The sequence below is a fragment of the Musa acuminata genome, chromosome BXJ1-6, assembly GCF_036884655.1.
Source record: "Musa acuminata AAA Group cultivar baxijiao chromosome BXJ1-6, Cavendish_Baxijiao_AAA, whole genome shotgun sequence".
Lineage (NCBI taxonomy): Eukaryota > Viridiplantae > Streptophyta > Magnoliopsida > Zingiberales > Musaceae > Musa > Musa acuminata.
In genome coordinates this window covers 46,521,098-46,545,804 of record NC_088332.1, presented here as the reverse complement: position 1 = coordinate 46,545,804, position 24,707 = coordinate 46,521,098, and the positions used below count along the sequence as shown (strand labels likewise).

Genomic DNA, 24,707 nt, shown 5'->3' with positions numbered 1-24,707 from the left:
CCAACGTCGTCGACCATCCGACGGTCTTGACGCCGTTCGACTATATCTTCGTGACCATCTGATCTGTATGGTTTTCCGTTGACGAAAGATTCACTGGAATGGCAAAACTGACCCTGTGCGTACGGATGGTCCCAAAAGTACATTGGACATATTTCTTAGTATGACTAATATTAAGATTATATATGTAGTCATCATCATTAAATTTTATTTAAAAATTCCGATTTATCATTTCAAATCAAAATTATTAATTATTAATATCTTGCTTCAAATAAACCATTTTTAAAATATTTATAGTAGTTCTTAAAAAAAATTAAAATTAAATCTGTTATTTTGTTGAAATATACATGTATATAATTTTGGGTCCTTTTTATGGTTCGTGCGTCCTTCACGACAAGAGAGGTGCAGTGACAAAAAGGAGGTGAGTACAGGGCGTTCCTACTACGGTTCTATCTCCCTCCTCTCCCTCCCACCCACAATCTCTCCCATGTAGAGAGAGAGAGAGAGAGAGAGAGAGAGAGGGGGGGCAAGCAAGAAAAAGCTGGCGACAGAAGAGGGGCTTTTCCGTGGTTCCTTTTGGGTTACAAGTGCACACTAGAGTTTAAGGTGGCACAGTCATTTCTCCCAAGGAAACAAAGAGCAGATCTTTCTCTCTTCTCCAACCATTCCGCGAGCCCGCAGCACAGTGCACAGACAAGGATCCATCGGGTGAGCGCCACTGTTGGAATTGACGTGGGATATTTGTTGGGTTCCGTAAGGTGTTGCAGTTTCATAGATGAGAGGTGGAGGGATGCTCTTTCCTGTCCGAGACAAGAGGGCTCCTCTGCAGGTGCTGTCGGAAGGAGAAGAAGGCCTCTTTTGGTGTGCTACTCCTCCTCCTCCTCCTGCTTGTGTTGCTAATACGAGGAAGAAGGGAGCAGCGAGGGAGGAAGGATTGCTGTCGGAGCCGCGGTCAGTCCTGGAAAACCGGCGGAGCCTCAGCCCACCAAGCTCCGCTTCCTCTACCCTACCCTGTCTTCGTCCCTAGTGGGTGGCGGCGGCAGCGGCAGCGGCGAACCGGCCTCCTCTGACGGCTCCGCCACCGCCATCCCGTCGGCGGCAGCGGCGCTGGAAGAGATCCGCAGGGAGGAAGGGACGGCAGAGCTCCCGCCCACCCCCGCGGCCCTGGCTGCGGGAGGGGACTGCAACTTTGGAGGCGTTGATGTTTGGGAGGCTTTGCTCTCGGAGTCGGCTGCCTCCCTTGGCCAAGACCAGATTTTTCTCCGGTGGAACGTTGGCGAGGTTGACGATACCCCTGCTGCCGGCTTTAATGGCACCGGATTCCCGCTCGGAGGCCTCTTCGATCCGGCATTTGCACTGGAAGGCGCTTCGGTTCCGGCGGAGGCCATAAATCCTCCTCCACTGGTTTCCTCTCTTAACTCTGCCGGTCGACTTGAATCCAAAGGTGCCGCCGTCGATTGCGGGAATACAAACCTCAATCCATGCCTCGCTCCTCCGCCGGGGTCCCTCTTCCAAGAATCCATGGAGGAGAGGCCCTTCCCTTTCAGCATGAACAAGCTCTTAGCCCAGCAACAGCAGACCCAACCCCCAAACTGCCCTTCCTTCTTCCTGCCTTTGCACACTTCTGCCGGCAACCGTGAGGATCACCAGCCACAGCACTTCTCCTCTCCTCTGCAGAAACGACCTGCCGTCGTCGACTCCTTCCTTGACTCCCGTACCCCTGGTCTCTTCCTCCGCGGCGACCAGCCCCAGCAGCTGGGCTTCCCTCAGCACCTCAATGCCTCCGCGTTCCAGCTTCAACCGAGACCGGCAAAGCCCAAATTAGCTGACGGAAATGAGTCGGACGCTGCAGCGGCAGCGATGCACCAGCAGCATCAAGCATTGGTCGATCAGCTTTTCAAGGCGGCGGAGTCGATCGAAGCAGGGAACATCGTCAGCGCCCGTGGGATATTGGCGCGGCTCAATCACCAGCTCCCCTTTCCTGTAGGGAAGCCACTCCTGCGGTCCGTCTTCTACTTCAAGGAGGCCCTTCACCTCGTCGCCGCCAAATCACACCGCTCACCTCCGCCTTCTTCATCCGCTATCTCCACACCATTGGACGTCGTGCTCAAGCTCGGAACTTACAAGACCTTCTCCGACGTCTCACCCATCGTCCAATTCACAAGCTTTACATGCATCCAGGCCCTATTGGAGGCGCTTGGTAGTGCAACTCGCATCTACATCATCGATTTTGACATCGGGATCGGCGTGCAGTGGTCAGCCTTCATGCAGGAGCTTGCCCAGCGTTGGTCCACGGCAATGGCTGCCGTTCCCTACCTCAAAATCACAGCGTTTACATCGCCCAGCTCCCACCACCCCCTTGAGCTCCATCTCATCCACCAAAACCTGTGCCATTTTGCCAGCAGCCTAAGCATCCCCTTCGAATTCGATGTTCTTAACCTCAACGCCTTCGAGCCGTCAAATTTCCTCAGAATGTGTTCTGTTCTCGACGCTGCCGTTGCCGTCAACCTCCGTGTAGGGTCTGCAGCTTGCCCGCCCATCTCGACTCTCCTACGCTTCGTGACGCAGCTCTGCCCCAAGATTGTGGTCTCAGTGGATCATGGATGTGATCGCGTCGACCTACCCTTTGCCCATCACGTCCTCCATGCATTCCAGTCATGCACGGTGCTCCTGGATTCGATTGATGCAGCAGGCACCAATCAGGATGTAGTGAGCAAGATCGAGCGATACTTAGTGCAGCCAAGGATTGAAAATGCCGTGTTGGGCCGCCGCTGGTCGTCAGACAAGACACTACCATGGCGAACTCTCTTCGCCTCAGCTGGATTTGTGCCCATGCGCTTTAGCAACTTCACGGAGACACAAGCAGAGTGTCTTCTAAAGAGGGTGTTGGCAAGGGGCTTCCATGTGGAGAAGCGCCAAACATCCCTTTCCCTCTGTTGGCAGCGCAGGGAACTCGTAACAGTGTCAGCTTGGAAGTGCTAAAGGAGCTACTTGCCAATGCTTGCGCTGCATCCATGCTCCATGGTCTTTTGTTGGATAGTTCCTTTGGACCAAGGCATGGACAAACTGAAGGTCTGGTACAGTTCCAACTTTTATAGCCATCTTATCTTTATGGACAATGATGGAAAATGTGATGATAGCAGGTAGCTCGGTGTTTCTTCTTCAGCTGTCGTCGTCCCTTCATATCCTGAAACTCATCACAGAATGGAATGTGAATGTGTCAAGAATTATTCTTGAGCTGGATGTGAATGTGTGGTCCTGATGGTGTAAAAATTGCAAGTATGTCTCCAAGTAATTGAATTTGTTGGTAGTTAAAGAAATCTTCTGAATCAATCAATCAATCATCATCATCTCTGCAATGCACTGAAAACATCAACTCACAGTCATGCATGCATCTCTATGAATGCAGACCTTAATGATCGACATGAGAGAGTCTTTGTTGGTGATGGCTTTGTTACTAATCGTTGAATGTCTTCTTCCACCCGCATCACACTGTTCATCTGTTTGGCCACCTAGCAAGAAGCTGGTTGAGTTCCACGCATGTTCATCAAACTGCAGAGCATTCAATTTAAAGCACAGTATATATGGATGGTTAAGGGATGCCTGGGGCAAACAACTGCAGATATTTGAGGGATTTATATCATTTGGAAGACAGTACCTCACGACCATCATCCTTGAGAACATGCATGTACGTCCATTGTCCATCAAGAACAAATATTATGTACATGCTTTGCATGTCAAAAGATTACACAAGTAATACAATGTTATTTCCCAGTGTTCCTGTTATCTTCTTAAAAGAACAGCCTTTTCTACGACCCAAAACAAGTCCTCATGTTCCATAGGATGATTACTGATCACTGTGAGCACTTTTCCCAAGTCTTACCTAGCCTTTTACAGAACTTCTATGAATCCCTCCACCGATAGGATGGTTGGAAGAGTCGAGATTAGCTGGGGAAAACATCACATTCAAAAGCTTCAGTAGAGAACCTTGGCAAGCATTCAGCAAATTTATGTCTTATGTAATTGTTAAAACATATGACCAAACATTTCAGATATCACAAACCTATGTATTCGTTGTCAAAAGAGAATATTCAGGTAAGATGACTAGCTCAGAATCCGAACAGAACTGAATTGTGTTGGCAAAGATCTGAGAGGACCAAATGCATGAGACTCATTATTCAGTTCATTCTAGAATTACAATTCTAAATATCACATTACACTTAATGGCTCGCGTTTTGATCTCCTAGTCCTTGGCAGTACACAATACAGTTTTAAGTATTTGTTTCGTCAAATCAAACAAAAGAATGTACCATTGGACATCTACAAGCAATTTACAAATAATACAGTCATGAACCTGTAGGAGCTTAAACACAAAAAGCCATGTATCTTGACTATTTTGTTCTATGGACACAAAATGCATGCATTTCCTAGTGCACATGTTCCACTGGAGTACTAACTTCTCAAATCAAACATGAGTTCACCCTCGATCTGGCACATGACAAAGTTTACCCTAATGAAATTGCATGCAATAACACAAAAGCAGCTTTACGGTAAAAGCTCCGGCAGCAGTAAGACCTAACTGCTAGAACCAATGTCAATGTGGCTTTATGAACAAAGCTTATGTAAGAGAAAACAAGCTACCATTTCTATAAAAAGAAATCCTTCATGACACCCGTACACGGATTAGTTAATTGCCGTTGTAAGGTATTGGATAAGAAAGACTAGCCATATTAATTATTAACCACACATCACCTTTGTAACAAGCTAGGATGTTTTCCAAGTTACATAGCCATGTGATAAGCTGCCATGGACACAATATTCTGTAAAAGCTCGCTGTAGTCTTAAAGAGAGCTTTTTGGGCTAATGCTTGTAGAAACACCATAGAACAAGATATGCTGTGGCAGAGGAGTTACACCTAAGCATGAAGAATTCAGAAGCATACCAGCAGTGCCATAGTCATCCAACAAAAGCTGTGGCAGGTGCTCAAAAAATATGTGGATTGACACCTTCAAAAATGCGAGAACCAACAACCCCGTAATCTCAGATTCCATGATCAATACTCAGCTCTGTCAGGGGTGGTATGTTCTCCATAGCAAAGAGCATCAGGTGCGGATACAACTCATTGTGGTGATCATAGAGCACAAACTGCACAAACAGGTTTGGGCAAAAGCTATGACTGATATAGCATGCGACGTTCCTCGACCTTGACAGATCCATCATGAAGCTCAACCGACGCAGGGGAGGGAAGTCAGGAGGCCTGTGATCTGGAAACACATCAGAGACATCCCCCCACTCCCACCATCTCGCTGGGAATTGATTGGACCGGAGCAAACAACTGCCACCCAGTGGAATCACCTCATTTGGAAGCACAACTCCACTGAATTCGCAGACAAAGGATCCAGCATGAATCAAATCCAATGACCTCACCCCCCACCCCATCTCCCTTGAACGGAAAACCTCCAACCGATGTCTGATTCCCCTCTGGCTCACTCTGTTCGGGCAACTCTGAGGACATCGACACCATGAGCCACACTCATAGATTAGTGGCTTTCCTCTAAGCAGAATCCCATTTGCATCATAAGCAAATTGTCCCCCATTCTTCTTTGCGCAATGGCAGTTTGACGAACAAATCGAGGTGCAGCTGCACCCCCAGCTTCCGATGGCATTGTCCCGGTCAAGAACATGGGTAGGATATTGGGGCCTGACGAGGTACCCAAAGGATAAAGGTTCGCAGCAATCATCGATGTCATTGAACAGAGGAATGGTGGTGACCTTCTCCTCGCCACGGGAGATGTCCCAACTGAGGTATCCTTTGGGCTGCTTCGGTAAAGGACAGGCCTTCAGCGACTCTGCGAACTTGAGCATTGAGCTGCCCATGGGTTTCTGGCCCTCAACCCTGCGAAGGCAGAATTTGTAGGCGGTGAAGCCAGATTTGGTGGTCTCGCGCCAGTGTTCGTGCACCTTGTAGAGGCCGTCGTAGACGTAGACCTTACCGGAGGGACTACCTTCGTATGTGAGGCCACGGATGACACGAATTTCGATACCGTACTGCTCGTTGTACTCGAGGGCGAGGTTGCCAGCGGTGAGTTGCTGGTCTGCCGAGAGGTGGGGGCGGTTGCGGGCCTTGCCGCCTTGGCCGGTGTAGATGAGCTCGTCGCCGTGGTCCTCGTCATCCTCGTATCCGCCGGAGACGACAATGCTGGTGGCGATGGGCTCACCAGAGGACGACCGGATGGCAGGTATGAAGTCAATGCCGCCCTGGCAGAGGCCGTGGAGGCCGACGACCTGGAGCTCGGAGCGGTAGAAGAAGACGTCACCGATCAGGGACCCGGGAAGGGGGCCCACAATGCGGCGGTCGCGATGGAGCCAGAGACCGCGGTCACACATGACCTCCGCCGCCTTGAGGTCGGGGCGCCGAAACTCCCCGCTGCGGAGGAAAAGGGCAAGGAGCGTTTGGAAGGTGATGCGGGCGCGGCGGGCGAGGAGGCGGCAGCCGAGCCGGTCCTCGCTGCTCTTGCAGGTGGCGCGCACCATCTCGGCGGACCGGGGCGGCCGCTTCTTGGCGGCGGCCACCAAGCCGACCGTCAGTTCCCCACCTCCTTGAACCACCCGCGTCATCGCCGACGCCGGGGGCGCCCGCCGCTCGGCTGCAAGGATGACGCCGTCCAGGTCGGCCATCGACTTCTTGGCACGTCCTCCGGAGGAGACAGCGGAGCCGCCGGAGGAGGATGAAGCGGCGGCGGCAGGTTTGAGGAAGCAGCGGGCTTTCTTGGAGAGGGGGAAGCGGGGGTCGCGAAATGTGCGACGGCGTACCCGGCGTTGGTACACGCAGGAGGTGGTGGGGGGGAAGGAAGGGGTTTTAGGGCTAGGATTAGGGTTTGGGTAAGGACAGGAAAATGCTCCATGCGAGGAAAGAAGGGCTTCTTCATCTTCGTCCTCTTCCTCTTTCACGTGTTCTTGCTTCTTTACGGGCGGTGGCGATGGAGGTTTGGCCATGGAAATTAAGAGAAATAGCTCCGATTATTTGATTTCCAATTTGAGGTGATTTCTAAATGCTGCGGAACAGCACCGAGAGAGACCGGTATAGTACCGGAGAGGAAAGAGGAACGAAAGCGTTTTGTACGAATGCAACGCTACACAATACGATGTATCGGAAGGAATAGCGAACGTCAACCGCATCCAATCCCGTGGGAGAAGTGTAGACGCTCGGATGGCGGCTGCTCCTGCCGCTGCTGCTGCTGAGGTTTTACGACGGCCACTCTGTCTTGACGGTTTTCACGTGTTAAAAAAGCATTGGGTATATATATATATATATATATATATATCTTATATCTTACGGTAATGTTTAACGCAAAGATTAAACATTTAAATAATAATAATAAATTAAAAATAATATATATTTTTTGCTTCTCATATTCACATTAGAATTAAATGATGAGTCTAATATAAACTAATTAGAATCAATATAAATTAGAACAAATATAAATATAATCAAAATTATTGGCATCATACAGGGGGAGCCTCGAATTGTACAATACGAACATCCCCATAGAGTAAGAATAGAAGAAATGTACAATACAATAAATACATAGCATAAGTTCAATTTATTATTAATTAATATTTAATTTTTTTAATATAAAAAAAATGTAACATAATTTTTTATGCTTACATATTAATTATCATTTACATCGACGTCAAACATAAAAAAATATGTTGTGTTCCATGAAAAGGCATTATGGGTTCTCGAAAATTTACTGTGTTTTGCTATATTTATATTTATTGGCGGTGGATATCCATGACTAACACACACTACACTGTTTATGTTTATGTTTATGTTTATGATAGGATAGGATACCCAGAGAGAGAGAGAGAGAGTGAGTCGTCACATAATGCTGCGGACCCCAAGACATGAATGCCGCCCACGGAACAGCAAGGCTGATGGATGATCTGTTACTGCTCCATCCAGCTTCTCACTGCCTCGGGAACGCTCCCATATTGTGCACGGTGAGCTTCTGATTGCAACCATTAGGCTGGTCACGGGCGTTGGCTGCCGCTCCGACAACTGTGAGATTCCTCTCTCTTCTTTCTTTCTTTCTCTCTCTGACAACATCAGCTACTGTTTGATCTTGAGGATACCTTTCCTTCTTTCTTTCTCTCTGACAACATTAGCTAATGTTGGATCTTGAGGATAACTTGTGTCTCTCTCTCTCTCTCTCTCTCTTCCTTAAGATTAGCTACTGTTGTTGGATCGTGAGGATAACTTGTGTCGTCGTCGGCTGTGCTTGGGTCCAACGGCGCCCACAGGCGCTTCTCCATTGCAGGTATCATCCACCTTTTCAGTTTGAAGTTGAGGTCTTTTGCGTCCCTGCGTCGTCATTCATGTCCTTTCTGTCATTTCCGGGCTCACCGTAGGCATAGCATGGCATGGCAACTCGGCCCGGACCTGTTTGTTGTCGTCCGTGCCTCGTTGCAGGCAGGACCGGTCATAATTTTCTTAATACTTGGATTTTTAGTGTTACTCTCATCAAGGTGTTAGTTATATGTTCTTTTTAAATTTGCCGATTGTGACTTAGTTAAATTTGTCTAATTCATGAGAGATATTCGTTTGCACTGAATCAACTTAAGTGTAATCTTGTTCTTGTATCAAAGATATAAAGGAAGAAGAAAAAATCGTTTCGACAGATGATTCTTGACGTCTCAAAAATAAGTCCAACACTCAAGTTCAATAAAAAGATTAAGCATTTACAAAAGATAGATATGAGATCAATAACGATCGTTCAAGCAAGTTGGAGATGATCGGTAAGCTTATGCATAATTATATATATAATTTTAATTTTTTTAAATTGATCATCGACCAAGAAATTTATAAAATTACCTCCCTAAATTTGCCTACATCTTCATCTTCTTAATTATCTTCTCCAAATAAGATTATATAATATTTATATTTTGGTTTTTTTTTTTTTTTTGTAAAGTCATACGAAGATGGACCACTTTTGATGTATCCAACTATCAAGGCATGAGAGAGTCATTGTTGGATGATAATTTTGAAGGGACTCTTGTTCGTACTATGGGTGTGTTACGAATTGTAAGAGAATTAACTATATTTAAAAAGTTTTGTTTGATATGATTAATTAGTGCTCAATAAATATTTCTACAAAAGGTAAGCTTATTAGTTCGGGTAAAAGCTTGTGAGAAAATATAACTAACTTGGAGTTAGAATGATTCAAAAACAGCCAAAAACTATGCATCTAAGTTATTATAATTTTCTAATACTTCAACACATTCTTCGTCATCAACCTCCTCGTCTCTTTCGTCGAATAATATAGGAACACAACAAATTATATATTTTGAGAATCGATCAAATAAGTTTGACATAAAAAGTATAGGTAGAGATATTTTCTGTCGAATTCATCAGACGAAATATGGAACCGTTGACCTACCATTGTCCGATGCCTAGTTATAAAGAATCGTAAGTGCAATGCGCTGCTCTACTCGCGTTGAGTAATAGGATTCGCAGTCTAAAAGCTACTCTCCCCGTGCACCGGATCTGACTGAAACCAAAATTTCCAATGCCTACTCCGTTAAGAGGTCGTCAAGTCAGCATGCTCCATCAAATCGACCACATAATCCATTCTAAGCCGGACGGGAAGCACCGGAAAAGAAAGTAGCCTCCTCACCCACAGCGGTGCCGGCTTTTATCCTTTTGCGGCGTCATGCTGCAAGATTACAGAATCCAACTTGGCCAGCCGATACGACCTGACGCGCGCTGCGGTATTCGACGCCTCACCCGCCCCAATCAACCACAAACTCACTGCATCTTTCTCATTGTTTTCATGACACACAAAAGAAAAAAAGGCCTTCAATTATTAACGGTGAAACGATGGATCGTAACGAGACGCAACCACAAGGGTGCAGTGGGGAAAGAAGATGGGTCAAGATTCTGATGAATTCATCATGATGGCACAAGAAACATATACATCTTCATCAACGAATAAACATCAACCACCAAACCACAACTTGGGGGTGTAATTTAGTATTTGTCAGGGCTGCGATACCCACCACCAGAGGCGTCGCAGTGCCAATAATGACAACCCTGAACATCATGTGTCACTAAAAGGAATAAAAACGACAAGAGAAAGAACCTTTAGCTCATCACTGATCAAATAATACTGCCAATGCTTCTTCAATCAATTCATCTAACACCTTCCCACCCATCTCCTTGCTGAATTCACACAGCTCCGACCACCTAGATTCAGTCCATTGCCTTCCCCCCACCTCTTTCATCACCAACCCATCTACCATCCTACTGCTGCTGCTGCTGCTGGTGGATTCATGCAGTACACATTTCTCGCCCGACAACCAGTTTCTTATGATTGCCCATACTTCATCGGCCGCTGAAGTGCCCACCGTATCATCCTTTGGTGGCCCACAGCACGGTTTGGTCCATGGATACGCAGCAAATAATGCAGACTGACTAATGTCTAAGAGTGCTGCATTCACAGCGTCGAATAGGAGCCTGCGGCTTGTTTGCCTCTTCCCGTTCTTCCCTTCCTCGTCATCCGTGTGCCAAGAATCATAAAGCAATGAAGGGTTTAAAGGACTATCGAGCGAATGCCATCCACTGAACTTCATGCTCTTATTTTTCTTCATTTGAGCAGATGATATCAGCTTGTGGACAAAGACGAACTGCTCATGTTCTTCGTCCACCTTGGAGATGATCATAGAAGACCTTAAGGGTTTTGTTGATCTTATGTCCAAATAGGAGTCACCCCTTGACAGGGAACGAGCAACTGATTCGATCGGTGGAGATCTAAATAGTGCTTCTGAAGACAGGTAAAAGACATGATAGTCACTTTAAGGAACACATTATATCAGTGGAAAGAGGTAGATGAGACTTACGTGGACGTCCTGCAATGATACTTCTAGATGACAGAGACAAACCATAATCGACATCATCTACTGATTTTGCTTCTGAAACTGAAATTGGGCTGGACCGATCCTGGTTCTGCATGATGTTCCCTGATATCCCAGGTTTCTCGAGGCTAAGGGCACCCTGCAGATTATGTGCACAGCAATTTTCAGAGTGAAAAAAAAAAAGATCTAACAATTTAAAAGGACTAATATAGTCAGCAGAGTGCAGCCAGAATGTCCAAGGAGCACCATGATCTGGTCATCTCTATTAATCCCCAGAGTGTGAGCAATATAAAAATGTATATAGTTAAATGGATCAGGAAGAAAACAGAATGTGGGACATGAGACAAGTTAACAAAACAAGAAAAGGTTTACTAAACAATCTAGTGAAGGCTCAACAAAAAAAGAAGGAAAAATTGGAGGGAGATGTGTCACCTCAGTAGGCCATGTCTTCTCAGTTGCTCCATCACAAATTTTATCAAGACTAAATAGAGAGGTCTGTGCTGTGAGAGTATTATTAATGGATTGTGATAAATCATAACTAATTGTACCATTGTTGCCAGAACTGCCAGATTGTACTCTATCATCACATACCAAGGGAAATCTGGAGGGCTTTTCGTCACTTGGTTTTTTGCCTCTAGAGAAGAAAAAACTAGAAATCTTATCCTTGAAAGATGACTTCCTGCTGTTTGACTTGGGAACCTCCATCTGAAGAACGGGTTTGCCAATCAAGGAACGGGAGATCCCCACATTCAACTCATCAACTTCACAAGCTGATGAAGAAAGTGGGATGGAATTTGATCTTGACAAGTTCCTATGGGAATTCTCTCCAGTATGTTCATCCTTCGTCGCAAATGTAGACAAGAATGATGAGAGCACTGGGCCTCCATTGCATGACTTGCCATCAGAATGAATAAGCTCCTCTTTGGTTCCTTCTTCTTTCTTTAATTCGGGAATGGCAAGCATCTCACCTAAGGTGCTTGAAGTCCTCTGCAATTGGATTTGCTCTTGACCATTTTCGTTTGATGCTACTAATGCCCATCTCTCTGAAAGTCGTTTCTTAGCTTCTTTAATAACTGATGATTCAGGAGAATGAGACGCTCGAGTCAAGGATGAGGCTGAGAAAGGACTACCGATTATGTTGGCATAAGCCCAAGAATACTCCGTTGCTGTAGTTGCAATCTCAGAGTCACTTGTACTGCCATCGTCATTTTCCATACACTCACGTCCTGACCTATTGAGCGAGCTTTCATCCCCAATATATCCATTTAATAGTACTGAGGATAACAAGGCTTCATCGTTGTTGCTGCTCAGGCTCTCTTGCAGCTGACGAGTGATTTCCTTGGCTACTTCTCTTGAACCTACCAGTTCATCAGTTGTCAGAGTTCCATTAGAAACTCGCCTGCCCAGCAACATTGGCAAATTGTTTGGGAGTGTGGTCGTTATGGTGTCAGGTTTCCCAGGGCTAGGCTTTAAAACAACTATTCTCGTTGCTTGAGATATACTCTGAATTCTTGGCTTAGAGAAACCAGAGCTCCAATAATGCTTATCAGCTTTGTATACACGTTCAGCAGAATCTATAAACGGTTGTCTTCTGATGATTTTGTCACCTTTTGTCTCCATGGTACTCGAAGGTTTTAGCACAGTTATACACGTTTTCGCAGGACGTAGAGGGACGCTCTGGAGCTCAAAGAGATGATTTGTGAAGAACGAGTTTGGTTCTTCCAGAAATTTAATAAATAAATCTCTGTTTGAATTCAGAACCTCAACTGCATCTTGGAACTCCTTTGAATCAAGAAGCTTTTCATCAGTAGCCAGGCGTTTTGCTTCAGTAAACTTTTGCCGAACAAGAGCCATTCTCATTTGATATGATTTCTCTTCATATCTGACCTTTGGTGGAGATTGATCTTTAACCCTGACATTCTCTGATGGTTGTTGCTGCACTTCATATACATCCCTATAATCTTTATTTTCATGGGTGAAAAATTGACCCTCACATGCACTTGATTCATCAAGATAGTCACCTTCCTGCTGTCGATAATGTCGAAGTTCTCCTGTTAAACTATTGTCACTGTTTTTTATATCGGTTTTGACTGATTGCTGCACTGGTAAGGAATCAAGCCCCATTAGTCTCGCAACAACACTTGGTGGGTTCTGTATAGACTCTGTATCATCCCACATCTCTTGTGAAATAAGCGACTTAATCGGTGTTCGACCTGATTTCTTGTTCGGGGAACTGCTCCTTTGTTCGTTTACCATCTGTAGCAAGACCAAGGATTTGTATAAATAGTTGGGTTTGTATAAATGGATTTCTTGACAGTAGGGAAAAAAAGAAAGTCCAGAGTGATACTTGTTTGCCCTCTGTCTTGGCTACTGCAGGATATGTTGGCTTCTTTACCACATCAGAACAATTCCTAACAACTGCAGAAACCAACAAATGAATTTACTCCATATTAATAGCAGCTGGAGAATGGAATCATACTAGATCAGCATATTCATTTTTGGAAAACATGAACAGAAAGCCACAGAATGGATGTCCACAAAGAAAATACATTGAAGATAAAAGGATGAACGAAATACAAGTGATACGATCGACTGAAAAACAATCATAAAAAGAAAATTATTTAGAAAATAAAAAAGGGCAATAAAAGCAGGATATAACCTGAAAAATTGATGTGCACAAAGAAAATAGATCAAAGATAAAAGGATGAACAAAATATAAGTGATGAAATCAGCTGATAAACAATCAATCATAAAAAGGAAATGATTTAGAAAAATAAAAAACCACAATAAAAGCAGGATATAACCTGAAAAATTCTAGAACACCAACGGTTGAATAGAAGTGAAGCATTCGAGCTTATGCAGGTTGCAAGAAATAGGCATTCTCTCCCATGAAAGAACAGAACAAGCTAGAAAAGAATCCACAGTTCAGTATGATGAAGTAAGAGAAGTACCATCACTATGTGGTCTCTCAGTGAGCAGTTTGGTTTTGGCCATGCCGGCACTCAAGTCAAATAAGCTCATCATCCTTCCCATACATCCTGGAAAAGAATCCGCCAGCTCCATCCCCTTGCTACCACTGGAAACTGTTCATCGAGTTGCCTGAGAAGGAAACAAAGACGAACACCAGTGTCGTCAACTATCCTCATCATAGAGATAAAAGCTAAGATCTAAGATCACTCACCAGAGCCACAGAGAACAACATCGTCACTGGTACAAAACAGAAAAGTAGCTTATGGCACCCCGTCCAGGCTAAGAGAAGGAAATAAGAATTAGGATAAATGGGAAGACTAGACGATAGCAGCAGGCATTTAACGCAATGCAGCAGAACAAAGCCAAGGTTTTGCATTTACGATCGATGATATATCATTAAAGCACGAGGAAAAAAAACCCCAAATTTTAACGCGAAAAATGGGCATGTAACCAGATCTCTCAAAAATAGTCTCCGGAGGAAAATGACCTTCAACAAAATGCAAACACCGGGAGCAGATTAGCCGGAGATGCCAAGCTCAAGCTGTAGCACAAGAAAGAATCAAACATGATGCAAAAAGTAGGAAGCAGAATGGCGAGATAAATAGCATAATATGAACCAAAAATAAAACAGGGTGGAAAGAAAGAAAGAAATTTCACAGCAAAAGGCTGCAATGTCTGGAAAAGATCGACTTCAAAGCCTAAAAGGCTCCAATCTTTTCACGAAACATAAACCTATTTAAGTTCAAGGCAAAGAAAAATTAGCACTTTTCTCCTCAACGTAAGCAAATGATGTTACAAAGGCACTTCAATCGATCAACCAAATCATTAAGGAAAATCAGTGACACAATAGGCACCAGAAGATTCACAAGAAGCTCCAACATTGAGCCAATGAAACCAAATCCAGCGCGCCGCAGAGAGCTGCATTCCACCGCTGGCCGCGATCTGCCGAACTCCAGGATTCGAGATCGGAGTCCGAGAGGGACGGGAGAGCGAAAGAGGCAGTACCGAGAACCATAGTGGAATCGAAGACGAGAAACAACGAAAGAAAGATTGGGAACAAGGCAAAGAAACGCTATAGGGTGTTGGAGGCTCAGGACCGACCATACTACGCTCCTCCTCCTCCTCCTCTTACAGCGCAAGCCCAACCCGCTTCCTCCGACGCCCGCCGTCGGACGCTGCGTTCGCAGGAGTTTGCTTGCACGCTGTTGGCAGCCTCACTCAACCACTGCGGGGAGAGAGAGGGGAGTGAGGAGAAGAGGGAGAGGGAGAGGACATGGATGGAAAGGAAGATTAATTGGGTTTAGTTTTATACAGTGGGTATGGATCGACACAACAGAGGAGTGTATATATATATATATATATATATATAATGGATGGTGAACAATTATTTTTAATTTGGAGACTTATAAGTTATTTTTTATTTTTTATTTCCTTTATACTGATTTAGTATCTATCGTTAGTATCAAAAGATATTAGCTCACCAATTGGGGCCTCGATAACATCATATTTAGTCTCACATTAGAATCCAAGAATCAAAGTCTAATAATAAGCACCACGTCCATATCACAACAACAAAATAATATATGACACACTTTAATTATAATTATATATAATATTAAAACATCATAAAGTTTATACAGTGGGTATGGATCGACACAACAGAGGAGTATATATATATATATATATAATGGATGGTGAACAATTATTTTTAATTTGGAGGCTTATAAGTTATTTTTTATTTTTTATTTCCTTTATACTGATTTAGTATCTATCGTTAGTATCAAAAGATATTAGCTCACCAATTGGGGCCTCGATAAGATCATATTTAGTCTCACATTAGAATCCAAGAATCAAAGTCTAATAATAAGCACCACGTCCATATCACAACAACAAAATAATATATGACACACTTTAATTATAATTATATATAATATTAAAATATCATAAAGTTTATGTCTTTTCACTATGTAATTCATGATTGTTGAATCTTTAATTTCAAATTATAAATTATAAATTTAAATTTTATATGTTAAAAATAAGAGTATATTCTAATTATCCGAGCTAATCGAGATTCATTTTTAAATTCTATAAGATCTTAAAATTATATTCAGATGATGATCCTATTAAAACTATACAGAGGACATACTCGATAAATATTCATTTAATACTTAAGTTAATAGAGGATATAATAAGATAGTAAAAATGTTAAAAAGTTTCAATAAATACCATAAATGAGAGATCATTTGTTGAATGATTGGGTTAGGATTATGGAATAATAAATTATCTTGTACTTGGGTAATTATTCTCTATCATAATGGAGTCAATGTCTCTATCAATATGATGTTGCTGATCTTATGAGACTAAGACCGATGAATCAATATGTTACGGCACTCTTTTTCTATTAGAGAGATGCCCCCAACACTTGTATTAAATGAGCATATATCTAAATTTACGTGACGTAAAAAAGGCTTTTACTATGATTGTTGGCGTTACACATACACTGTTTTAAGCATTATTAATAACTTTGCTTTACATGGATCAATTTTCTAGTAAAGCAAATTGAGTAGGACAAGGAGACAAAAAGGCCCTTATGATTGCACCAGCATGAAGTAAACGCAACCGAGGAGCAGAAGCCATAGTTGAGGAAGTCTCAGATCTATCTTAGGACGGGCAGTCAGCATCAAGGTTTCAGCGAAGGACATGGCTTTACTGACAAGAAATGTACGAGTTCACGATCACAGGGAGAGAGAGCAAAGCTCGAGACAGTATCATCATGTGAGGAGGTTCTTGCAGGAACGACCACTATTTTATTGCATGATGTGTATTGCACAGCTGTTGATTCCGCTGCGCAGTTAATTAGCTGTGGTCGACGAGTGCTTCCTTCCTTGGAAAGCAGGCAAGCTTGGAGAGCGAAGATGTTTATGAAGGGGTGAAGAAGGTTCACCATCGCGTTTAGGGTGAATTTTACTCCACCATGAATGCTATTCACATGGTTTAATTTGATGTCCTGCGAGTCTCTCTCTCTCTCTCTCTCTCTCTCTCTCTCTCCACTCTTTAGTTGACGTAGTATGTCCAATGATTCTTCGGGCGAAGAGTAGAAAGCCTGGATTTATGGTGGGAAAGTGCCTCATAAAATAATTAACCTGTTGTAAAATGTTTTAACTTGTGTCCTCAATTTTTTTGCTTGTGGTGGTGAGTCGATTGGATTCCCCACTGACCATCCATCCTTCTTCTCTTGTTTACTTTCCTAGAACTACATTCCTTTTAGTGCTTGCTGTTTCATCTAATCCTTTTTTCTGATCCTGTTATTTCAACTCCAACTCAAACGTAATTTTCAACTTAGCTTTCGAACATAAACAGAATTAACTGGCATAGCAAATGATCCTGATCCTGACCCTGACCTTGATATAGATAGCTTCAGATCTTTCTTTCCGCTCATGCTTCTGATTTTACTGTAACAGAATTACCCGAACCTTTCTCTCCTCGACTGATGCCAAAACTTGTTCCCCTTATAGAAATCTATACTTGATAGGGACGATGTCACTGATTACTGCATTAGTCCAAATTGATTCGAACCAAGAAAGAAATTTTCAGAGTCTGATCAAGAAGACTTGAGACACTTGATCTGATGCAAGAAAATTGAGATCGGGTGAAGTTAGTATTTAGAATAGAATAGAAGAAAATGAGAGTGAACAACTATGTTTGAACTCGATAACTATGTTTTGCTTGACCTTTCATAGTCGATCCAATTAGATAATGTATTGTGTGGAGTGGGAGGAATATTTCTAAGGATTTATATTCTGATATGACTTAGTTGATGACTAAGAAGCTTGATTTCCTTGTGCTGATCGATAGCCATGTGTCCAAACCTAACAGGAGACAAACATTCAGTGCTCAATAAATCTTAACATCCTTTAAATGTACGGAACTGCTTTACCAAAAAAACATCGAGCGTGCTATGGAGGTAAACTTGGTACTTTTGGAATTTTTTTCTTTCCTTCTTTAAATCTTAACATAATTAGTCATTCTCTATACCATTCGTGAAATCTCAATAATATTTCTCATTAATGTAGGATGAAAGTTCAGCTATTATATTCAGTGCCCTATAACAATCAGAGTTACCATTCCATTCTCTGTCATCGTCCTAACAGGGAAGGGAAGATCATGGGAGTTTGCTGAAACTGTAAAAGCTTTTGACATGGTTGACTGGAAATGCTTAAGCACAGGAATTAGCCAAAAGATCCCAAATTATGGGAAAATTACAACACGTACGTACTGTGGTATTACACTAAGAACAGGGAAGATGGATCAAGTACAGATAATGCTCTGTTGGAAGCTGAACAAAGTTGGGAAGCATGGAGTGGGGTTTTCCTTGGTCAGCTAGAGCGCAGCACCTCATGGAGCCTGAAAGGGTTCACAGCATGCACCTACTTGCCATCCTTCGCAAACTGACAAATCACGCGGATTCTCAAAATGTTCTGAGACCAATTAAAATTTCCTCAAGATCTGCAACCTTAGGTACAGAGATAGATAGAGAGAGAGAGAGAGAGAGAGAGATAAGTCGACAAAGCTCTGCCAAAACTGAGAAACAAAAGTCGCCACGCTGATCTAAATTGCCGTGCAGACAGAACGAGAGAGAGAGAGAGAGAGAGAGAGAGAGAGAGAGAAAACTGAGAAACAAAAGTCGCCACGCTGATCTAAATTGCCGTGCAGACAGAAAGAGAGAGAGAGAGAGAGAGAGAGAGAGAGAGAGAGAAAAGAAAAAGGAAAAGAAAAAAGTCAACGGAGCTCTGCCGAGATTGAAAATTCCAAGTGGCTACCTGACACACGCTGATTCGAATCGCCGTGCAGCCCCATCAGGTCTAGCCCCTGAAAAAAAGAAAAAAAAAGTATGTAGAGGTCACACCCCAATCCATAGAATGAAAAGCCAAGCAAAGGGAAAGATCATTGTTATAGGACGGTTGCAAGAAACATGTTAAGTCATACCGATGAGTGAGGGTTGCTTTTGATCTTTGATGAAGTCTCATCATCAGAATTTACAGAAATAATTACAGTCACAATGTGCATCTCAAGGAAGAGACTCGAGAATTGGCACCTCCAATGACTCGAGTTGTCATAAAGGAGTCTTTACCACACAAATCTTATGATGTATGTTATCCTCAAATCCTAAGCTAAAATTGGTACATCAATCAAATTAAGTGTTCGATTCTAAAATGATGGGTTTTACAACCTTATTCTTAGAACCCAAAAATTTTTCAGAGAACTAAGAAGCTCCATCATCAACTAAATCGACACAAATGGCCTGCAAAAGTATGAAAAACATAAAACTTCCATCATTAATTAATTATGTAAAGAATGGACTCAGTAAATAATATAGGAAATTCAAGTACCTGAGCGTCTATGCCGGCCCAGCAGCAGATCCCTTTCGATCAATGTGGACGTCAATGGAACATACGTAAAGGTATGACTTTTGCAGATCCCTTAAGTACCTGCAGCTTAAGAAAACCAACAACGGATTGAAATTTATGTACTCGACTTCTTTAACTCGTCACAAAAACACAAAAAGGAGCCATCTAAAAACTTATGCCCCCAAAACAAAAGCATGTATCTCTGTCCAGCTAGATGCTGTGTAGAGAACACCAGACAACCCCTTCCAAACACAGGAATCTTCTCTTAGAACTTCCCTTTGTTTCTTTATTAAACCGGGATAGAGCGGAACAAAAGATACACCATGTTGCTCCCCAACTCTCCTCAAGCTTAAGCTTGATCCCATTACAATACCAACATCTGCCTCCAGCAAGCAGAGCATATCACCAACTGAATCCCCAATATAGACAGACATATGTTCTTTTTCCCTACCAACGTCAGCTAAGATGCTTCTGAATGTCTTAACCTTGTCCAGAGGAGACTCCATTGCTCTGACGATTTCACCTGTTGAAACAGACCCCTCATAGTTGAACTCGTTCGAGTGTATGCTCAAATCATTTGGAGAACCTACTAAACAGAATAAGGACAAATTCAGATGGCTTGGCCACAGCTTCATGGAGAAAAACAATCATGATAGTGCTAGTGTCGCCTCACAACCTTGTATAGAAATAAGTTCAAAGACATATATATTCAGATCGATTTGCCACGGCATCGTGGAGAAAACCTAGTATGCAACTTCAGATAGCCACTAAGTAATATTCCACTCTTTTGTGTCATTTACAAGTAATGGAGAAGTCATGTGCCACAACATCTTTTGTGCTATAGAACCTTCATACGAACACAAAAACTGTCTTGCTAAAGGCAATTCCGCAAAAGAAAAGAAAGATCAGATCACATGAAACTCTTATTCCACTAATATTGGGTTTGATGTCAAACACAACTGAAGGTTGACATGGCCTGATGAAATTTATAACACGATGTCAATCCTCAAGAGTTGGGAACAAATTCCTAATCAACGCAAACTTAAACAAGGATATATTGCCTTCAAACCTATCAGACTAGTTCGTAGGCAAGAAATTGACCTTAATACATACTGCTGCCTCTACAAAGAGAGAAACACCAGAACAAATTATATTATCAAACTAATGAATTTTTTTTTCATTTTTGTCCATTAAGAATTCCAAATGTCAAATCAATTGCCTGAATTGTGTACAAAACACTCAACTTGTCATAGATAAAAAAGACAAACTTTTATAACTTTAGCATCAATCGATTCTGGTCACTAAGAGGAAAAAGATAGTCATCTGATCAACTTTCACGAATGGCATTTTGGATGCCAATAGAATAATATAGTTGTCTTTTCCTTTTCAGAAAAAAGAGGTAAAAATAATCACTTCATTACTATAAGTATCAAATCAAGAACAGCAAGATCAACCAGAAAACTTTTAAATTGGATTGTAAAAATCACAAGGGAAGGACAACAGCAGGACTTACCTGAGCCAAAGACTGATCTTATGAGGTCTGCACACCAACAATATGATAATATATGAAAACCTGCATTCAGTTTTCCTTTCATCTTTATAGCCTTCTGAAAGAATTCTTTACAGCCATCTTGGAGGACCAATCGCTCCCCAGTTCTTCTGATGTCTTCTAAATTTATTCCCTTAAGCAATCCTGACTCAATAACCCTAGAATTTGCTTGCTTTTCAAAATAGGAGAGCTGCTCATAGTTTTTGCACAGACTTTCATAATCAAAAGTCTCAGCTGCACATGAACGACGAATTGAAAATGTATAAGAATTAACACTTGTAGCTTCTTTATTTTTTTTAAAAAATAATAATCTTTACCACTAAAATTGCTATTAAAAGTAACATACTTGTAAATATATAGCATAGTTACCTTGTTTCGATGGAAGTAAGCTTTCTATGCATTTCTCAAACTCCTCAGCATACTGCTTAGAAAAAGCACTCCAGGAGTCCCTCACATCTGACGGTGACCTCAGAGCACGCAAGTTATCAGTCCCACTCTGAACAGCCTTGGATGCAGTTAGAATTGCAATCTCCGCTAATATAGCAGAGGAATCGAGCACAGTGCACGTCAAGTCAAAATCGGAAAAAATAACCAGGTTATTACTGGCATCATGAAGTTTCTTGAATGGAACTACCACTGGCTGGACAATTGGCTGGGCATTGAAAAATTCAATTTCAAGTTTCATAGCTTGGTGATAAAGCTTCTCAATGATTTCAAGCTCCTCGCCAGTCAATGAAACACACAGTTTGTCAAGCAACTCTTCCATTTGTGCAGCAGATGCCTGCATAAAAGAAAAGAGAGAAGAAAGGCAAACACTATAAAAAGAGCACATAAGATTGGAATAATAATTGAAGGGATTTAATAATAGATGAAAGGGACAAACAGCTGTTAACTGTTTGAAGTATTAAGATACCTCAAAACTAGCAGAGGAATAAGTTTCGATCCACTTCTTGTATGGATAACCATTTCCCTCATATTGTAGATGCAGTTGAAGCTCTTTGCCCAAAAATGCATCAAGCCTCATGCAAGGGGTCATGGCACCTACTGTATAGGCAGCAATTTTAGTCTTCTCAAAGGGGGTGTCTATCCTTCCAGGACCTTTCCCTCCTTCAATTTTACCAGAAGCTATTGCAAGCAGGAACTCAGTGTACTTTAGTATTGCAGGATTGGGAATTATCTCTTTGGTCGTGTCAATTCCCCATTCCTGCATAACTGGGTCTCTTAGAAACTTATATACACACAGGTATTCACATGGTCAAGCGATGTATGATTCTGCAGTAACATGTACCTTAGACAGAACAGAGACAAAGAGTGACAAGATAAGCTAATCGTATATAGCACAAGGATTCACACCCTTATTAGCTCAAGAATGAACAATCTGTTTTGGGTAGATATAACTATTTTGGGGATGACCACATGGATCCTTTCCCTTCTTTGGGTAAATGGCAGGAAATTAGCAAAAAATAAAGAAAAAATTAAAAAAAAAACAGGTATCAAGACAGTGTAAAACTTAGATGATCTCAAATCTAAAAGCACGTTCCAGGAGTCAAAGATGAATAAAATAATTGCATTGTCCATCGCTTAAATTTCAATGTAATCCACCTCAGCAGCATGTGATTTCAAACATAATTCTTATGATGAATAAACCAAATACTAGGGAATATAAATCACCCTACTTCATCAAATTAATAGTTGAAAAGTACAGAATCCGCAAACATTAAAAAGTGATCAGTGAAAGATCACACCGGTATGGTCATGAAATACAAATTCCTGAAATATAAGTAAATGATAACAGTAAGAATGACTAGTAGGAACTAGAAACCAAAAACAATTATCCGTTTTCATTTGGATCACTTTTGTTGGTCCTGTTTAGTAGAATATCCTGACTCTGATGTGATCCATGAAGCTATATATCAACACCTGATATAAAGAAAGCCCAGAGATTTCAATGTAAAAGTGTTCAGAAGTATTGTGTGCTTTTAAGCACATTATCCTTTCCAATATCAAAGGGAACAATAGGAACTAACAGGAGAGCCAACTAAATACCAGGACAATTTACCTAGAAGTTGCATCATTATTTGCAAAACCCTGATCGGTCAGTAACAAAATAGTGTATAGATAACCAAAGATAAGCATATATAGAGATCAAATACAGAAGATACATTGACAAAATGGAATATATGGACTGAGAACTTCACGTAGTCAAGGGTAATATTGTTCAACATCTTACTTGGGCTACTGAATCGTGAATTTTGAGCTTATGAAGAGCAGCCTTCCTCAACTCACTGATTGCAGCCTTGGCATCATCATCGTCTGCACATTCTTCCGCCATCTCGTAGCTAACAAATTCCAGGAAACACAATCAACACGCTTTTATAACCATCAGCAACAGGAGGACGAACAAATCTAATAAAATTCAGCCATAGTAACTGCAAGGAAACTAGAAGTTAGGGATATGTGACTAGATTCCAGTCTTTCAATAGAGTACAAGAAAGGAAACACTGACTCACGCTTGAGCGAACGCTTTGAGGAAGTGCACATCCTGCGCAATGTAGTTGCGGAAGGTTTCCATGTCGAGCTTCCCTGACGCCAGGCACACCACGAACGGAGAATACGATGCGAAGATGGCCTCCTCGATGGAGCTGATCCAGAACCTCCTGGCAGCCGAACCTTCGCCAGCGGTCGCCGCCGTCGCCAGCACCGCCATGGTTACTCCAGCCGAGGAGGGCGACCGATCCGCCACGCAACGCCTCACGAAGGCCAATCTCCGGGGAGGGCCACCCTGATCTGGCGCGGCGACCGACGTGACACCCTGAGCGAAGCCGAGATCCGGTGGATCTCGCCTCTAGGGACCGATTCTAGGCGAGAGCGACGGACGGGGTACCGAGATGGGGCTAACGTTTCGAGGGAGGAAGAGGTGGTGGAGGAGAGGAGAGAGAGATGGCAGCGATGGCAAGAAAAGAGGGGGGAAATGGTGGGTGGTGATTCGAGAAGGATGGCGCATTTATATGCGGAGAAAGGGGAAGAGCCGGCGGCTGGCGCGCTCCGTCTCCAGTCTCATCTCCCATACGAAAGATCATGATGGATCTCTGCCGTCTGATTCCGCTGGAGGAACGAACCGTTTGAGGTCTCATCCGTGTCGGAGGTGCAACGCAAACCCGGACTTCATCGGCCCGAACAAGGAACACAGTTGGTGAGCGATTATTTCTCGACACGTATATTGTACACGAATATATTATCCGAGGTCATATTATCCGTGCCGGAAACATGATCAGCACGTCCGTGAATTGAGATGACATGAATCATGTGTCGATACTAAAAATTAGGTGACGTGCGCGCAACACACGGGCATGATTCGATGCGACTCATGAAGACTTACCAACCAATCCAACCAACCGATTCGAAGGAGGAGTCAATTTGAACTCGGATAACCCTTGTTAAGTAGCAGTCATAAATTTGTATCCATTTTTCATTTTGTTCTAGGATTCTTTTTTTTTGTGGGGCATTTGTGGCATGCGGGAAGGGATTCTCCCAATTTGTGACTTCCCAACTTGTTTCACTATAAATAACAGAATACGATAACGATATTACAGAGGAGTGGAACCGATGAACATCGCATTACAAATGCGATGCTCTAACCTTTGATCCCTTGTAAATAGTCAATTCAGAATTTTCAGATGATGTACTAGCAATGTATCAAAGATGCAGTCATCGATTTTCCCGATAGGCCACAAATTATATATATATATATATATATATATATATATATATATATATATATATATATATATATATATATATATATATATATATATATATATATACTCCTTTCCCTTCGTCCATCTCGTCATCTCTCCGTTTCTAAGAGT

The 24,707-nt window shown here is 42.5% G+C and overlaps 3 protein-coding genes and 1 pseudogene across 14 annotated transcripts; 1 reads left to right on the top strand and 3 right to left on the bottom strand.

Annotated features, from left to right (window-relative positions):
* Positions 1–406: 406 nt before the first annotated feature.
* LOC135677405 (scarecrow-like protein 6) lies at positions 407–3,330 on the top strand (annotated as a pseudogene). Its single transcript, XR_010514683.1, has 2 exons — positions 407–3,069; positions 3,141–3,330. The product of XR_010514683.1 is annotated as a scarecrow-like protein 6 (transcript).
* Positions 3,331–3,614: 284 nt separating this feature from the next.
* On the bottom strand, positions 3,615–7,250 carry LOC135586986 (histone-lysine N-methyltransferase family member SUVH9-like). Of its 2 annotated transcripts, none has more exons than XM_065189720.1 (2): positions 4,750–7,250; positions 3,615–3,945 (listed from the first exon to the last, which is right to left on the bottom strand). In XM_065189720.1, the coding sequence occupies exon 1, from the start codon at positions 6,991–6,993 to the stop codon at positions 5,038–5,040; it is 1,956 nt and encodes a 651-aa protein (XP_065045792.1). In that variant the 5' UTR covers positions 6,994–7,250; the 3' UTR covers positions 3,615–3,945; positions 4,750–5,037. The 2 variants fall into 2 exon arrangements, with proteins under 2 accessions (XP_065045792.1, XP_065045791.1); XM_065189719.1 differs by having other exon boundaries at positions 4,940–7,250.
* Positions 7,251–9,912: 2,662 nt separating this feature from the next.
* LOC103989929 (uncharacterized) lies at positions 9,913–15,200 on the bottom strand. The gene is made up of 7 exons (XM_009408888.3): positions 14,983–15,200; positions 14,093–14,160; positions 13,863–14,010; positions 13,259–13,329; positions 11,344–13,167; positions 10,897–11,050; positions 9,913–10,820 (listed from the first exon to the last, which is right to left on the bottom strand). Exons 3-7 carry the CDS (start codon positions 13,972–13,974, stop codon positions 10,150–10,152), a joined length of 2,832 nt encoding a protein of 943 aa, XP_009407163.2. The 5' UTR covers positions 13,975–14,010; positions 14,093–14,160; positions 14,983–15,200; the 3' UTR covers positions 9,913–10,149.
* A 2,910-nt stretch (positions 15,201–18,110) lies between these two features.
* On the bottom strand, positions 18,111–23,919 carry LOC135581662 (bifunctional TH2 protein, mitochondrial-like). 10 transcript variants are annotated; one of them, XM_065189724.1, is made up of 9 exons: positions 23,349–23,917; positions 23,069–23,177; positions 21,752–22,042; positions 21,208–21,619; positions 20,803–21,072; positions 19,272–19,878; positions 18,868–19,183; positions 18,702–18,750; positions 18,111–18,359 (listed from the first exon to the last, which is right to left on the bottom strand). In XM_065189724.1, exons 1-6 carry the CDS (start codon positions 23,543–23,545, stop codon positions 19,463–19,465), a joined length of 1,695 nt encoding a protein of 564 aa, XP_065045796.1. In that variant the 5' UTR covers positions 23,546–23,917; the 3' UTR covers positions 18,111–18,359; positions 18,702–18,750; positions 18,868–19,183; positions 19,272–19,462. The 10 variants fall into 10 exon arrangements, with proteins under 10 accessions (XP_065045796.1, XP_065045795.1, XP_065045794.1 ...); XM_065189723.1 differs by having other exon boundaries at positions 18,702–19,183; XM_065189722.1 differs by having other exon boundaries at positions 18,111–18,750.
* Positions 23,920–24,707: the final 788 nt, after the last annotated feature.